This window comes from Pezoporus flaviventris, unplaced genomic scaffold (genome assembly GCF_033815535.1).
Source record: "Pezoporus flaviventris isolate CSIRO_AGI_PZ_B2104156 unplaced genomic scaffold, CSIRO_AGI_Pfla_v1 ptg000031l, whole genome shotgun sequence".
In the NCBI taxonomy this organism is placed as follows: domain Eukaryota; kingdom Metazoa; phylum Chordata; class Aves; order Psittaciformes; family Psittacidae; genus Pezoporus; species Pezoporus flaviventris.
The window spans coordinates 9894855-9911763 of NW_026892579.1; the positions used below are offsets into that span (position 1 = coordinate 9894855).

General features: G+C 43.9%; 2 protein-coding genes across 4 annotated transcripts in view; both read left to right on the top strand.

Moving 5' to 3' along the window:
• Positions 1–1613: 1613 nt before the first annotated feature.
• BVES (blood vessel epicardial substance) overlaps positions 1614–16909 on the top strand; it is a 57909-nt gene continuing 42613 nt past the window's right edge. For all 3 annotated transcript variants that reach the window (XM_061460178.1, XM_061460180.1, XM_061460181.1), the window contains exon 1: positions 1614–1708. The gene's annotated coding sequence lies outside the window, so the exon portion shown is untranslated. The remainder of the gene's footprint in view (positions 1709–16909) is intronic.
• Positions 1658–16176, top strand: POPDC3 (popeye domain containing 3). The gene is made up of 5 exons (XM_061460182.1): positions 1658–1708; positions 10988–11732; positions 13641–13749; positions 14668–15462; positions 16050–16176. Exons 2-4 carry the CDS (start codon positions 11242–11244, stop codon positions 14986–14988), a joined length of 921 nt encoding a protein of 306 aa, XP_061316166.1. The 5' UTR covers positions 1658–1708; positions 10988–11241; the 3' UTR covers positions 14989–15462; positions 16050–16176.

The window sequence follows — 16909 nt, forward strand, 5'->3', positions numbered from 1 at the left end:
GGGCATAAATCTGAGTAAGTGCTTTCAACTCCACCCAAGTACAAAGAATAAAAATGAGAAAAAAAAAAGTAAATCAGCACTGCCTCAGGTTTGCCAGTATAGAAATCCCTCAAGCCATACTGCTAAAATTAAAGAAGTCATGAAATATCATGCGCAAAGCATGTCTGAAAGGTAAATATTTGGCGCCACACAGAAAAACCCTTTAAATGTTTAATTAACTACAAGAACCTTAACACATACTTGATCAGATTTATAAAAAGACTTTTTTTTTTCTCTCAATAATAATGATAATAATAAAGTACTGCAATCAGATAATGATATTTTGGATAGATGTAACCCCGGGTAGCGCCGGGTTAAACTTCTCTGGCTCTTTGTTTTCTCAAGTTTTAGGAGAATTGGTTGCTTCAAAAAATTTATGCATCTTCTTCCCTGGTAAATATGGAGTTTAAAATCTTTGAGAATTGAAAAACTTCTTGAGGAAGCAAGTTCATAACGGTGTTAAGGAAAGCCTTGATCCTTCTGTCCAGAGCACGACAGGTTGCTCTGTCCTGTTGTTTCCGGAGAAATGCACATCAGCCTGTCGCCCTGCATTGCCTTGCTGTGCGATGAGCCTGTCCTTCAGCCTACCATGGGACCTCAGAGTCGGCCACCAGCAAGCACACCAGGTCCTCCCCACTTGCTATTTAAACGAGATTACTGTTCATGCTCCAGTTATTGCGAAACAGCTTCTGTCGTAACAGGAGCTGCGCATTTAATATGCCGTGATTTTTTGTGTATTAGCAACTTGTAAGTCTGTCTCCCTCAGTCAATAACTTTGCTCGGAGACACAAGGCAATCATCAAAACAAATGCGCGGCTCATACGCTGAAAGCCTTATGTGCTGACACAGTACCAGCACTTCTACCTGTATTCTTGGCGAGGCATATGCTTGTACCCAAACGAAATAACTGAATTCCGTGTATCAATAGATGCATCAGTCGTGTAATGAGGGCAACCCTGCAGGCACGTATCTCTCTGCTGAAGAACGTGCTGATGAGGCGTGGGGTGAAAGACCAGAAAACTGTACGTTTATTTATTCCAAACCACTGGTTCCACCCACCGTAACCCGAGGCAGCGGTACCAAACGAGACGCCACTCCCGGCGTGTCCCAAGAGCGGCGGGGTTTGCGCGCGAGTCCCAGCCAAACACCCGGGCTGCACCCACAGACGGGTCTTCGGTGCCCAAGTTCAGCGGCGGCACCGGCGCGGACTCGGCCCTCCCGGAGGGGTCGCAGTAGCCACCGGCGCCGCCTCCTTCTTCCCCCGCCTGCCCCCAACTTCCCCCGTCCCCGACGCGTTCGGCGCTCACCGGCAGCGCGGCGTGGCGGGGAAGCGGGGAGCGCGGCCGCGGCAGGAGGAGGGGCGCGAGGGACTGACGGCAGCCCCCGCCGTCTCAGCTGCCCCAGCCTGGGCACGGCTCTGTTCACCTCGGCGGGGGTTGCCCCGCAGCCCCCGGGGGCCGGCGGGAGGCGCCTGCGCGCTGCGGCCGCTCGGTACCGGCCCCGGAGCTGGCGCCGCCCGCAGCCTCCCGCCGGGTTCTGCCTATTTTAGTCACAGCGGCGGGTCGGTGGCCGCGGCGGGACGCGGTGCCGGGAGCGGCGAGGAGAGGAGTGGCTGTCCCAGCCCGTCCCGTCCGGGCGGCCGCGAAACTTTTCCGAGGGCGCGGGGCAGGTAAGGGGCGCGGGCAGGACTGGGGCCGTGCCGAGCCGAGCCGGGCCAGGGCGGGCTGAAGCCCCGGCGCTGCCCCCGCCTCTTTCCCCCTCGCGGGCGCTGTCCAGTCAGGCAGCGCTCGGAGCACTCTCCAGCTCCTCTCTGCCCGGGCGTAAGGGGGAGCCGGGGCCGCCTCCCACCCCGCTGCGCCTCGGGGACACCCGCTTCGGGCTTGGGCGGCGGCGGGGACAGACCTTCTGGGGGGATGTGGCTCCGGGGGTTGTGTGGGTGGGGGCAACGCCGGGCGAGCCGGAGCGCAGTCCACAGCGGAGGAGCGCGCCGCTCTTCGCTGCGCCCCGCCGGTGCGGTCCGGTCTGGCGGGGGTGACCGGAGAGCATGAGTCCAGCCTTGGCTGGAAATTGGAGAGCGTCACCGTGTCCCCGTTATGAAGAAACGGGGCTCGCTGCCCTCCTCTTCCCCTCCCGAGGGGTCTGTGTGAAGTGAGACTGCATTACGTGTCTCGGGTTTAGGGTCCGTTCCTTAGGGGAGCGCTGCTTCTGCTGCCTCCTCGGGGGTAGCCGCTGCGGCTTTAGGGAGTACCGCTGCTTGCACCAAACCAACTCGGGATCTGGGGATTACTCGCACTCACTAGGGGTTTGTTTCATGGGCTGCCGTTACTTGATTCTTCTCTCACCTCATCAGCAACTGGTAAGAGCAGATGAACCCTGAAATTGAGATCTGTTTTTCTATTTGTAGTTGTTTTTTTCTAAAGGCAGAACAAATGATATTTGACAGAACAAAACACATATTTTCCCCAAATGATATTTTTTCCCCAACATTTTTTTCCAAAATATTCTATTTTACTGTATTTTTTTCAACTGTGCTGTAAAGCTTTGTGTGCGTTCAGACTGTCAGTCGCTTTATGGTCAAACATTTTATATACCTAATCTCTTGTAATACTGAATCATGGACCACCCAGTAGTGTTATAAAGATGTCATTGATGAAATCTGGCTTCCAGAACTAGAGCGTCATGCCACTCTGTTTATTAACGGGAATATGATTGTATACATGCAAGTGAAAATGTCTTCACTGACCACAGCAAACCAAGAAATGGTTTCCACATCTGTGGAACTGTTGCTGTTCAGGCTTTCCACAAAGTTCTCTCTGGTGCCAAATAATAAAGTAGCTTAAAATGTCAAGTTTTAAAGAAGCGCCTTGCCTGCAAAATAACAAGTACACTGCAAGTCCTGTAGTGAGAATAGGTATTGAAACAGAAGGAAACGTGATACAGGTAATTATGAAGGCAAAGTTTGTGGCAGGAGAAGCTTTTATGATGGAAGTTGAGAACAAAAAGTTTATTAAGGATTCAGAAAAGGGTTGTTAGCTAAAGATACGTTTAATCTTTTTATTCAGTTGGCAGGCTCTTCAAAGATGAGATTTTATTTTATCATATTGGTGTATTCCACTACCTTGAGCAAAAGAGCTCTGGTCAGTGTCTCCAGGGGATGGTGCAGTACACGTAACTGGCCATGCCCCTGTTGCCCAAATAAAAGTCAGATATGACTTTTCAGTGAACAAGCCTTGGTTTGTGATTATACTAGGTGACAAAACTAAGAGTGTTCTGGTTCTCATAGAAAACTAATGAAAGTGATGCTAAACCAGCACCACATGCATGCTTCTGCCTGGTTCTGCTTTGTATGTAAAGCCGTATGACACTCATTCCAGTAAAGCAGAGAATATAAATGTACTTCTAACCCCAAGCCTTCACTAAAGATAAACAATTTCAGAAGCTCAATTAGGGCATCCTCACTACCTTTTAGTGTGTTTCATTCTGGTTTAGGGCTTATGGGGTACATAAGTGTGGCACTGCTTGGCTCACCCTGCTGTTCATCTGTTCGAACACGCGGCTCACGACGCTGCTTCTCTGTAATCCAGTTGTATGAGCGGGAGTAGTACAATGAACCAAGCCTTTGTGTTTATTTCGTTTTTGGGAAATGAAGTTCACGTCAGGTGGTTGACTTTGTTTCCCATCCAAAGGTACTGCTCCACTGTACAAAATAATTTAAGCTGAGTTCTACAGAGTTCAGCTGTAGTTCATTAACACAGTTTTAAAGCACTTGTGTAATGTGTTGTAGCTGCTTTCTCTATTAGCAAATTAAAAGCTGAACTGTAGAAAAGCTTGAACTTGTGCTTCACTTTGCAGTTTCTATTATAAAATACAACGAAACAGACCCCCTGAATTATTATTTGGCCAGTGCTGTTCAGTATATGAGCCTTGCTCAATTTTACCCAAGTGCTAGCAATCCAGAGTTCATTTTAAAAATGTCTGTCATTCCATATTCATGTTTCCTAGGACCAAAAGACCTTTAAAAAAAAAAAAAAAAAAGTAGGGAGAGGCTTATTCTTACTTTGGCAGGAATACCACATGTACTTATGGGTCATCAGTTCTAATTCAAATAGGAAGAAAATCTGTATTTTTTTTTTCACATTGGATGCTGTCTAGATGGTAAAATAGATAGCATCTTCAATATTGGCTTTGCAACCACGGCGGATTGCACTGTATATTTTTCAGTGATAAATGAGGAATCGTTCAAGTACTGTAAGCTGTGTAGAGTAAGCTGGTCTTTAAATATTTAAAGACTAAATAATAGCAGCTTCACCATATGCGGTGCTTCTAATGAACTTTAAACTGTTCTGTATTGCTGTGGGTTTTCTTTCCCTTTTGATGGCATCCCCCTCCCTCCTCCCCAACTTTTTTTCAATTGAAAAAGATTAGTAGGAATTTGAGCAAATTGCAAGTAGAATCAGGCCTCCCCAGCTGCAGCCATGCAAACTCAATGACTTGAAACTCCCATGAAAAGGCACACATTAAAGCTTTTTGCTCTGCAGAAAGTGGTTCTGGCCCAGCCTGGTAAGGAGGATAGCCAGTCTCTAGCCCCTGCTGTTGGTGGGTCATTTGCATGGACCATTGACCTCAATGTAGAGACGGTGTTGGGGTGTCTCCAGGGTTAGGCAGCAGCTGACTGAAGGGGGTTCTTGGTTGAACAACTTGAGTGTGTGAGCCTAAATTTTGCCTGGCCAGAGCAGAGTTTTGCCCCTGAAAAGTCCTGCTTGGCTGGTGGTTGTTTCTCAGGGATGCCCGGAAGGTGGTGAAGCACCACTGTTGGTTGAATGTGCTCTGGCTGCTTATTTTATAGCACTGAGCATTCCCAGAAGGGTCGCTCTCTGAGAAGGCATCACTTCACATGGATGCTAGGGGGGCAGGGGATCTGATTTGGCAGTTGCAGTCTGTGCAGCCCAGGGGGTACTGGAAGGACTGGGAAGGCTGCGGTTTGACTGCTTTTCCTAAGGCCTGAGATGCTTTGCCTTTCAACTGACAATCTGTACTCAGAGCAGTGATCCAGGCGGTGACATAGCAATGAGACATCAGTGAGACACACCGTGCTTTCCTCTGCCCAAGGGAGTCCAAATCCATCTTCCTTCCTCCCATGAGGGTGTCCAGAGTGATTCTTTTTGACTTCTGTGGGTGGGTCACTTGCTGCCCTTTTAGTTGAAACTGTGATGTTGCGCAGAAACAAGACAGAGAGGGAGAACTGCGCCATGGTTGCTCTGCGCTCTGTGATGGGGACAGTCATCCAGGGAGTGGGATTCTGAGGCTTGGCTGCTGGAGTGACATACACGTTTCATGTTAAAGCAATCATTGATAAAACATCCCTTTCTTTGAAAAGCATTGGCAGAAATGGATGCTGGCTCCACACAGATGAAGGTTCCTTCTGGAAGGGCTATATGAGGAATAATTTCAGAGATATACCTGTCTTCAGTGTTTTCTGTTGTCTGAAGTAGCTGATTAGTTGGTATCTGAGGTAGGCTTCTAGATATCATTGGGAAGACCAGCTATGTAACTTTCTAGGTATGTACACACTTTTCAGATTAAGGAAATTAATACAGAAGTCCAGAAGACATCATTGTGGTCATCTAATCTGACTTTCTGTAGAACAAAAACAGAACTGTAGTAAATCAATCAATATTTTTAATAATAGCATACCTAGATTTGATTTAGGTACCAGACTTCTTTAATTCCCAGGAAAGGGACTCTTTAAAGCCATCCCATTAATAAACTATCTTTGCTATATAAGTTTGTGTGTCCTTGTAATCTAAATATATCTAGTTTTATAGTAACTGATTATTTTGATACCTTTGTCTTTTGGATTGGATAGTCCTCTTCCTCATCTTCCTTAAATCTTCTTTAATAGATATTATGGACTGTGATGAAGCTACTGTAGCCTTCTCCATATTGTGCAGGCTGCATTTTCTCAGGAAAACAGTGTATTTTCCAGTATTATAATTAGTGCTTTCTCTAGAATATAGTCTCAAGAAGTTCAAGGTAAGCTAGCTTTTGTTGTCAGTTACTGTCCTAATTGCTGCATGCAGGTTTTAAGCCTGGAGTGGGCCCAAGGACTGTTTATCAGTGAAAATATATTGTTTATCTGTCCATACTTGCCTATATGCACATAGACATGACTCTCTGTAGGTGCATAGCTCTTCTGTGCATTGAGTTGGACGCTTCATTGCAACTAAGAGTTTGGTTATCTCTGTCCCTTTGTGTATCTAGCCCCAGGTGAACAATGCAGAAGGAAAGTAGCTTCAGGAAAGCGTGCTACATAAACAATCGCTGAGAGCAATAGTTGTCAGCAGAGGGCCAGAGGGAGGATTTCAGAGAGGTAGGGCAACCAAAGGGTGTATGTTAATCACTGTATGCATTTACATTGCATGTTAGACGAGGTACTTGCTAAAATTAAGGAGCAGCTTCTTTTTATACATTGAAATGATGGCCAGAGCAGATGTAACTTGCCAGCCTTGGTAGGGTGTTCAGAGCTTGTTCCTCTGGAAGCGGGGAGTGTCGATGCTGGGAGGGCCCCCCTTGGCTGGAGGGACCAGCTGGTTCCAAGCAGAGTTGCTGAAGCAGCTTTACTGACCGCTAAGCCAGTCTGTGGGCACAAGCTCATGTATAGACATCTACACATCTACAGTGGCTAAAACCAATGAGACAAATCCTGCTAAGTCCAGCAGAATCTCATTTTGTATATGAAATGTACACATATGCTGTAAAGGAAAATCCTTTTTTGCTTCCAAACCTGTAGCAAAACCTTCATCTGGGCTGGTTACAGGATCAGCTATATTTACAGCTCTATGGCCTCTCAACATGTACAGTGTGAAGGTGCTGAGGGCTTTCAGCTGAATAGCTGGGATAAGACTGAAGAATGGAGTATTTGAACTCTGAATAGCTTAACTTTTGACTTAAATTAAACATAACAAAGAAGAACTGCTGGTGGCCTCAGGGCTTTTAGCGTTTATTTTTTTTGCAGAAATTTACTGTGATCCAGACACAGTAACCTAACACTCAAAGATTCTCTGAGTTGAATTTGAGTAATCCATGACAAAATTGGGCTGAAGTACCCAGTTCTCAAGCAAATTAAAAATGTACGTAAGTGGTAATTATTTACGGGAATACTGCAGCGTATGGAGAAAATGCCCATTTGGGAGCAGGAGGTTGTGCTATGCATTTAAATGACAATATAAATTCATTGTTTTGACTGTTTTAGTATACTCCTTATATGAAGTTTTAAGTTGATGGCAGGTATTTATTTTGGAGAGTATAAGTTAAATAATCCATTTACTGTTTTGAAACCCCAGCTTGCCTTAAAGAAATCCATTTCTTTAAAACAAACAGCAGCATTGCTGAAAGGACCAAGCTGTCATCAGAAAGGGTTAAAATCAACAAGTTTGCTGGAGCTTCAAAGCCGTAAATGGAGTAATATTGCTTACATCTTACAGCTGGGCTGACTTTTTCCAGCACTTGATCTGCTTCTGCTGGAGAGGGTAGGGTATGTGGTGGGGAAAACACTCAGAAGCATCTCAGTAATTCAGCCTGTGTTGGCAGGGCAGGTCTCCTTCCTGAGCTGGGAGATCTCTGGAAGCCTACAAATGTCAATGTGTTATTCTTAATACGTCACAGAGCAGAGGCTGTGCTTCTGCATGCTCCTCCTGCTTCTCCATAGGCAGGGAGCAGAGTAAAACTTACTCAGCATTTGCGTGGGGAAGATAGCTTTTCAGCTTATAATCGAAGATAACTGCTTTAAATCTGGTTTTCTGCTGAAGCTTGCCTCGTCACCACCATCAGACGAACCTGTAGCAGTAACTGTTCACCACAGCCAGGACAACTGAAGCAGGACATCAAACAAGGCCACATTAGTTGGCACATTCCCTGTTCTGGTAGCTAAGGACACTGAAGCATCTCAGTGAGAGAATGGTGCCCTTTTGGGTGCTTACAGACTTGGTAATTCCATGCTACTGTAGGCATTTTGTAGGCTGGTCCTCAGTGTAGGACAGCTCACAGCTGGAACCACACCTATTTGTTTTTTTGGTTTGGGGATTCTTCTCCCTTTACCTCTGCTTTCAGTAGATGAATGGTTTAATTAGAGTTGGCTGAGACTGTTCTGAATCCCTTAAGAGTTTAAATTTTGGACTTGTAGGAACTGTAAGGAAAAACATGAAAGACCTTATGTAGCACTAAATGCCAACAGAATTGGAAATGTTACTATACTTAGGCCTATACATACTATGGTCTTTGCTCTAATACTTCATTAAAAAAAACCAAACTATTAACAGTTTCTAGCTCCCAAATCATAGAATAATTTACTGATTTAAAAGAGGTGAATTATCTCTTTCTGCCTGTAATTCACTGGCAGCAAGCATGCCCGCTCTTCCCTGTAGCCCTGAGAAACCAGCTCCATTTAGGAGCAGGCTTCATCATTATTTCCAGAGGGTTGTTTTTTTTCTGCCTGCACACCTTATGTAGCTCAGGAGAGTGTCTTGTTGGAGAGGCTGTATTCTGTGCTGGCACCAGCCTCCCTCCTTTGCCCTTCCATTTGCTCGGATGGAGGGAGGCCATCTCCAGCCTGGGTGATGCTGTAGCACAAGTAGAAGTTCTCCATGTGCAGATATAAGGAATTTTGCATACAATGGCTTTGGAAGGCAGGTTCCATTCCAAAATAAACAGTTACAAATACAGGACAGTTTTTCCAAGCCTTTGGTTTTATGTACTATGGCTCTCTATCTGTGTCCTAGTCATATGCTGTTCTTTTCAAATTATTTTGACCCATTTTGTCATGAATAGATGTTTTACTGCAGTGCTGTGAGCTGTAGTGTGGGCAGACTGCGAATGCTACGAGCAAATTGGAAATTGAACATATATTCCGTGAAATTATTGTAGCATTGTATCACGTTATTGCAGTGTGTCACTTTGCATGACAGAAAGACATTGGTAATGGAAAGCAGGTTACAGTACAGAGTCATAGTTTTGTTTGTGGCATGCATACAGCTTGCCATGTAACTTCTCAGTTGTGGTTCCATTCAAAACATTGAATTTTTTGTAGGAATTAAGGTCTTCATGAGAACTGTTCAGAGAAAAACCTTGGCAATAGAGTAGAAGTATTAACAGTAGTACAAACTTAGTCTTACCAATGATTCTATTTAAAATAACAATCCAGCAAAAGACCTATGCCACTGATGTTTGACTGTGCAGTGGAAACACTGACTGGATTCAGAGCACGGGGTCTGGGAACTGTGTGTTTGTTTTATTGTTTTCTAGTTCAGAAATCTTAGCCCTTGACCACGAAAGTACCACCTAAAATTCCTCACGCTTTTACCATTCCAAGGTTACTTCTTTGTAGCTGGTTCAGTTCTCATCTCCTGTTCTCCTAGGGCTAAATCCTGCATCTGGGGGGAAATCCTGTACCAGAGAAGAGTATTTGGGTAAAGAAACAAACAAAAAAGCTTATAATTACAAAATACTTCATCCTTGTAATGCCTGCTCTTCCGGTGCAGTAAGATGTCAAGTCTCATTTTGAAGAGGTTCTGTGCTCTTCAGATGTGATGTTTTTGTGGGTTGGTGACTTCCTTGTCACCACTCCCAGAGAGGAAGAGCTCTCTTCCTAACTTTACTTCTGAACTTTGCTACTCATTTGTTTAGGATTTTATGTCTCTATTTAGCATTAGTGGGTTTGAATCATGGAGTTAATGTTGGGGCTTGAGTAAACTTAAAAGAAGTAAAGCTGTAGCATCTAGGAAATGTGATGTGACTTTGCACTATTAATTTCTTAGACCTGCCTCTGTAAAAAAGCCACCACTGAAAGCCTTGCTGAATGTGCACCAGGATTTTAAAGTATTGACTGCTGTGGCTTTTGTTGAAAAAAAAAAAAAAAAAAAAATCAGCCTTTGATACTCTGGACAATCTAATAATTTAGATGGCAAGATATTTCTTAGCTTCTCTGATATTTTACCAGGAAAAGGGACGGGCAGTTAAAGACTTTGATGGGTTTCAACAGTGATTACACCACTGACAAATTCTGGCTTTGCAATTTCGACCATGTCTAATCTCACATTGAAGCATGCATTTTTACTTTAAAAGACTGAGAAAGCGGGTTTTGATTTTTTTTTTTTTTTATGTATTTGTTTTGGGTTTTTTTTTCATGTTTTTTGGTTGTGAATTTTACTTTTTATTTAATTCTTAGAAGCATGTTACATGGAAACAAATAGGATGTTTAACTTTACAGTATTGGAACAATAAAATTATGTGGTCCATGGCATGAAGTTATGTGAGGTAGAATATTACAAAATGGCTTTGTAAATATCCTTTGAGGAGTATTTTGCAGGACTACTTACTTCATGTTCTAACAAAATAGACATACATGGCAGCTTTTTGCCTGCCATCCTTGGAATAGAAAAGACCATCCCCAATGATACTTGGGTTTCCCTTAATGTGGTGTTTGGTGATGCAGTTTTCTGTCTTCAGGGACAGAGAACAGCCTTGCTCAACTCATTAATGAGAGTGGTTTGACCAAAATCCAGAGTGAGATGGAGGAGGTGGACAAGGAACAGGAGAGTTCACTGTCACTTCATGTTCAAGAGCTTAAATGATACTCCCAGGCAGCAGGTTCAGGACAAACAAATGCAACTACCTTTTCAGCAGTTAGGCAGTGGAAAGGTTTGTCACAGGATGTTGTGGATATGATGTACAGCTTTTCAGTGGTGGTGCTACTATTGCTACAGGGTTCATGGATGCAGAAACATGATCTTCAATTGAAAGAACATTAAGGTTTGATCCTAGAATCACAGGGCCACAAAGGGGAATTGGAAGATTGTAACACAGTCTGTAGTTTTAAGCAATAAAAGCTTTGATAGAGTTTAATTGATGAAAATCATTTTATAAGTAATTCCTCTTTTCTTCACTTATCCAGATCAGATGACACTACGGGTGACATGGCTAAAGTCAAAACAGTGCATGAACTGATGAGAAACAACATTGCCTTCTGAGGACATTAGCTTCCTTGTTGCCAGAAATCCTAAGCGCAACTTTACTACCAAAAGAGCCCCTGATGTTTTGTGATCATTGAGCAGAGTTTGCAAGAATGGAAAAGCAAAGGACCCCACTAGCTGCGTCTCATAAATAAAAATTTCCAGGATTCAACTGAATTGAAAAAATATTTCAGCCATGGGAGAAAATGCAACTTTTTGGGAAAGTTTGATATATGCACATCCTACATGTACCACCTGGAAGCGAGAGGCAGAGGGATCTATCTACCACCTAGCCAGTATTCTCTTTGTTGTGGGCTTCATGGGTGGAAGTGGATTCTTTGGGCTTCTCTATGTCTTCAGCTTACTTGGATTAGGCTTTCTCTGCTCTTCTATTTGGGCTTGGCTGGATGTCTGTGCTGCTGATATATTCTCCTGGAATTTTATACTGTTTGCTATATGCTTCGTCCAGTTCATTTTTGTTACCTACCAAGTTCGGAGTGTTTCCTTTGACAGAGAATTCCAGGAACTCTATAGCTCTCTCTTCCAGCCTCTGGGAATTTCCTTGACTGTCTACAGGAAGATCGTCTTGTGCTGTGAGGCAGAAGTGATTACCCTGGAGAAGGAACACTGTTACGCCATGCAGGGCAAAACACCTATTGATAAACTGTCCTTGCTTGTGTCAGGCAGGTTTGTATTGGTTTGTTTGGACTTCCTGCAAACATCTTTATTTTTCCCTAATTCTTAAAAATGAAAGAAAAAAAAAATGAGCCTGGTTTCTGTATTGTTTGTTCTTTTTCCAGTACAATAGAATAAATATTAATGTAAGTAATATAAATATTAATATGCTAAATACACTCATCTATTACAGTTCTAGAGTAAAACCACTAAGCGCAAAATCTGTAATAGCATAAAGTAAAGGATTTAAAGTCTTTTTTTTTTCCAGACCACTGTATCACAGTAATTTTAACAGGTTAGGCAGATAAAGGGAACAAATAGGTGCTTCAGTCTCTGGGCTATGGTTTGCTATCTGTCTACTGCGTAGCTAGTGAACACAGCATCTTTCTGAAACTGGAGTAAAAGGTAGTTATGAAACCAATATACTGAGGTAAACTCTATTTGATAGAGATCTTGACTTCGATAAAGATTGTATTTGATTGCTTTATGGGTAGTGGGAGGAGTAAGGGAGAGCAGAAAGTCTAAAAGCACCTTTCCATTACAAAGGAACATAGTTGAGCCCTATCAAGATTTGTAGAACTGAGTCTACAGTTACTGTATACTGTGACCCTTAGACCTTGAGGCAATAAATACACCTGCTTTTGCTCCCTGCATACTGGAGACCCTTCTGGCAACCTTGCTGATGCTTTCCCTTCCCTTGCTTATGCTTTCCTGAAGGGCAGTGCTAGCTTTCATACTGTATACAAAATGGTATACCAAGTGTTTACAGTACTGGACCACTACAAGGGCAGGTGGGATACCTGGAGATGATGGCCATGGTTTGTCTTTGATGGGTGTCCTGAGTTTAGCAGTAGCTGCTAAACCCAGGACAATGGGACATTTTGTGCATGCATTTTAACAGCCTGCTGCATGGACAGATGGATTTTGTAGGCAGATTAAAACTCATCTGATTTAGGACTACATGCAATGAACAATGTGGACTTTAGGTAGCTGTCCTTGGTGATAACCTGTTCCAGAGCATTCTTGGGAGCTGGCTGGAAAGTACCATGTGGACATTGCTTTTAGTCATAGTCATACTGAAGGAGAGGTGTCCATCCTTCTGCAAGCCCAACCAGTTAGTAATCATGCAGGGAGTTTCTGCTACCCTCCTTTGTGCAGTATAGGGCTGCTGCTTCTGATATTGTAACAAGCATTAACTTCTGTGATGACCAGATGTGAAACCAGTATGCCTAGAGCTTGCTTTTTTGTCTTTTAGCTTATGAGGTTTAACATATTTTTCCTGCTTGTGTGCCTTCAAACTTAAGTATGATTTTAAAAGTAGAAAGTAAATTCTGCTTTGGCATCTGCAGAAGACCACAGCATTCTCACAGAGATCCTGTACATCCATGCTGTTCTCCTGACTCCAGAGACAGTCCTGCAGTCATGTAATTCCTGTAAAACATTGAGAGCACCATACTTAACACTATAGGGAACTCGTGCTTCCCACTCTCTGCTTTTGCCACTTTGTTCCCTCTAAAACACATATTTACCAAACCTAGAAGCATATCCCATGGCTTGCACGTAAAGGAGGTGCATGGTGTTGTGTACATTGGTCTTTCACCTCTCCAGTGCACGCTGGCCTTTTCCTGACAAAGCTTTCACATCACTGCACAGACCTGCCCTAGAGGGAATAATGATATGACTTGAATAAGGCCTGGAAAGATTTCCATCTCAGTTGCACGATTGTCTTATATTCTCTTTCAACTGGCCTGATCAAGTTGGATTCAGAAATATAATTAGGATACTGTTGTCCAGTGATTGCTTTTTCATGCACTCAAAGCTATATTTAAACTCCTCACATAGTAGAAATAACACACTCTTGTTGCAGTCATTGCTGCTGTACAGGTAGTACTAACAAATTAACACATCTTATCTTGGTAGGATCAGAGTGACAGTTGATGGGGAGTTTCTGCATTATATTTTTCCTCTTCAATTTCTGGATTCTCCTGAATGGGATTCCCTGAGGCCCACAGAAGAGGGAATTTTCCAGGTAAAAGTGGAGGGTTTGTTGGGTTTCTTTAATACTACAGAAAACTGTTCAAGTACTAATTGGTTTAGAAATAAGTTCACTTAGCTGGGGGCTTCATTTGTGAAATTATACAAACAAGTGGCATTACATTAATTTGGGGAGGGAGATCCTCGCTTTACCTGCTGGAGTGGTTGCGCTGCTTGCTTCTTCTTTCTGTTTGCATCTTTTGTTACAAAAAATTGTCTTTTCCTTAAAGCTAATATGGGAGGTAGACGCTGTTTGAATTCTTTGGCTGTGCTAAAATCCAGCCCTGGGAAAACAGGTTTGCAGGAGGTGGGTGCAAGTTAGTGCTGAAAAGGCTTCCCTGTGAAAGGTGAACCCAAGAGTGCGGGCTGGGAGAGACATGGCTGTGATACAGCTTGGCATGGGGTACAGCCTGGGACTCAGTGTCCATCCAGGCTGCCTCTCTGATCCATGAGCCTTCCCAGTGCTGCCACTTGACTGACACATGAGCTCCTGCCTGTGTGGGATCTGATGTCTCATGTCATGAAGGCAAATGGCATTTATTGAGAGCTTTCTTTAGACCTGCCTTTGCAGCTGGGGCTGTCAAGAGCAAAGCAGGGAATGCTGGGCCAAGGTTGGGGTATCCTGGCTGGGGCTGCCATTCAGTGTGGGCATAGGCATACTGTCACTGAGACTGACAAGGCACAATCGTTTTATACATTCCCAATGACCCTTCTCACTTGTCCTTTGCATACAGTAGACCTTACAGAGCTCTCTGGCTGGATTAAATGGCTTTAATTACAGTAGGCACAAAAACACGAAGTGTATGCAGTGTACAGACACAGCCTGCTGAGAGAAGGGTGCTGTCTGAGCAGGGGCAGCAGTGGCAATGTCACTGCCTTCCCTCTTAGCTAATTTTAATTTCCTTTCCTATAGGTAACTCTTACAGCAGAGACAGATTGTCGGTACGTGGCCTGGAGGAGAAAGAAGCTGTATCTGCTGTTTGCTAAACACCGTTTCATCTCCCGCCTGTTCTCAATTTTAATTGGGAGAGACATTGCTGAAAAACTCTATGCCTTGAATGACAGAGTGCACATGGGGAAAGGCTTTAGGTACGACATTCGGTTACCGAACTTCTACCACGTTGCACTGCCAGAGACCCCTACTCTGCACCCCTCCTACCACCTACAGAGAAGGTCCCCCCAGCGCAAGCCCGTGGGGGTTACAAACTGCAGCCCCTTCAGCCCACAGTCCTAGGAAGGAAAACTCTGCGGCAGCCGTTCTCCAGAGCAAAGAAGGGAAATGTGAAGTGTGAAGCGGAAGGGCGGAAAGAAGAAGCAGAATAAGACCCAGTCATGCCAAATTTGACTGACAAGTGCCATTTACTTTCATTGGAGTAGCTTGAATTCTTCCTCTCTCTAGAGCCAGTGGGTTGGCTTCTGTGTTTTGACCGTTTGTGCAATGTGTTTAGTTTCTGTTGACTCTTTTGTTGATGTTCATCTCCCTACTTTTAGAGGAAAACAAATCATAACAGGCTTAAGTTTTACTGTAACTGCGGTGGCCTCTGTGTTGTGGTTTGTTTTTTTTCTTAAAAAAAAAACCAAACCCATGGAATGTGTTATTACACTTTCGCAAAATCATTTGCCATAATGAAGTGTAGCCAGTCAATGAAAACAAGTAAGTTGTCTTCAAACTATAGCGACTTGCTTGTAGCATTCATATATATGCCATGTGAACATTTTGTGGTTTAAACCCAGTCAGGCAACTTGTTCACTCATTCTCAGTGAGTGGTGCCGGGCTGACAACAATCGAGGGGCCCCCCCCCCCACCGGGGCTCTCCCCTTCCCCACTCCGGGAGGGAGGAGGATCGAAAGAGTGCAACTCCTACGGGTTGAGACAAGAACAGTCCAGCAACCAATGTACAACACAAATCACCACCGCTACCACCAGTGACAACAATGATAAGAGAAAATAAGAAGGGAAGAGAATACAATACCACCGGCCAAGAAACAAGTCCCACCCAGAAGCCCGTGTCCTTCCGGGTAACTCCCAGTTACCCCCCACCCCGAGCATGACGTGCTGTGGTATGGAATACCTCCCTGGCTAGCCTGGGTCAGGCGCCCCGTCCCTGCTTCCTCCCAGCTTCCCCTCCTCCCTTGCAGAGCATGAGCCTCACAAAGTCCTTGGTCAGGGTAAACATCACTTAGCAACAACCGAAAACATCGGCTTCACCAACACCGTTCCCAGGCTGGAAGTCAAAACGCAGCACTGCACCAGCTACCACGAAGGAGAAACATGACTGCTACTGCTGAACCCAGGACAACATTGTCTCAATTAACATGAAGAATATTGCCAAAAAAGATCTAAGAAACCCATTGTGTTTGTTTCCTTTCTTTAAAGAAAGAAAAGATTTTGAAATGCACAGCACGATTCTTAAAACAACAATCCAGTAGAAAAAAAGAGCAAAAAGCCCCCCAACAAATTTTGTCTCATGAACAATTGGTTTCTCCCTAGCTGTCCTAAAGATGTAATGTGTGAAAACAAAGATGTAATTGCTGGCATTACAAAAGTAAAGCAGTTGTGTCTGCTGCAAATATAGTTTACTGAAATGATTGTGTAATGTTTCTGATAGAATGTGATGCTATAGGACCCAGGCTTCCATAGTGTCAATGCCATTCGTGACATATACAATAAATACTGCTAATCAATGAACTGCCAAACCATTGGAGTTTGTTTTACAATATTCTTTATAGCTAGGTTTGTCAGAAACAGCTACAGCAATAAATACAATTTTTAACCGAAACGTTCTCACTTAGCTTCCAGAATCACTTTTCTGTGCCTGTAAAATTCCTGATTTAACAATTTTTTATTCTCCCCCTAATTCTGTGGTGGTTTAATGGCATAAGTGAGCACCAGCTCATGCTTTTGACCCTTGAGGTCACTGTGCCTTTGGGGAGAGTGTCTGAATGTCTTTGCTAACTTACCTTCCTCCTGCTGTGCCTGGTGCCTGCCAGTAATCAAAAAATAAGAAGCATTATTATTTTATGAGCCTGTATTGCTGCTTGATACATCTGGAGGTAGATGACATTTTTAATATTTTAAAACTGCTGGACTGTGATAGGGCAACCATTGTGTGTGTATGTGTGGGTATATGGATGAGTTTAGATCTTGGAGATTG

Coding starts and splice junctions, on each gene's coding strand:
- POPDC3 (XM_061460182.1), top strand. CDS start 11,242: ATGGGAGAAAATGCAACTTTTTGGGAAAGTTTGATATATGCACATCCT. Junction 11,733..13,640: donor TCCTTGCTTGTGTCAGGCAG/GTTTGTATTGGT, acceptor TTATCTTGGTAG/GATCAGAGTGACAGTTGATG. Junction 13,750..14,667: donor CAGAAGAGGGAATTTTCCAG/GTAAAAGTGGAG, acceptor CCTTTCCTATAG/GTAACTCTTACAGCAGAGAC.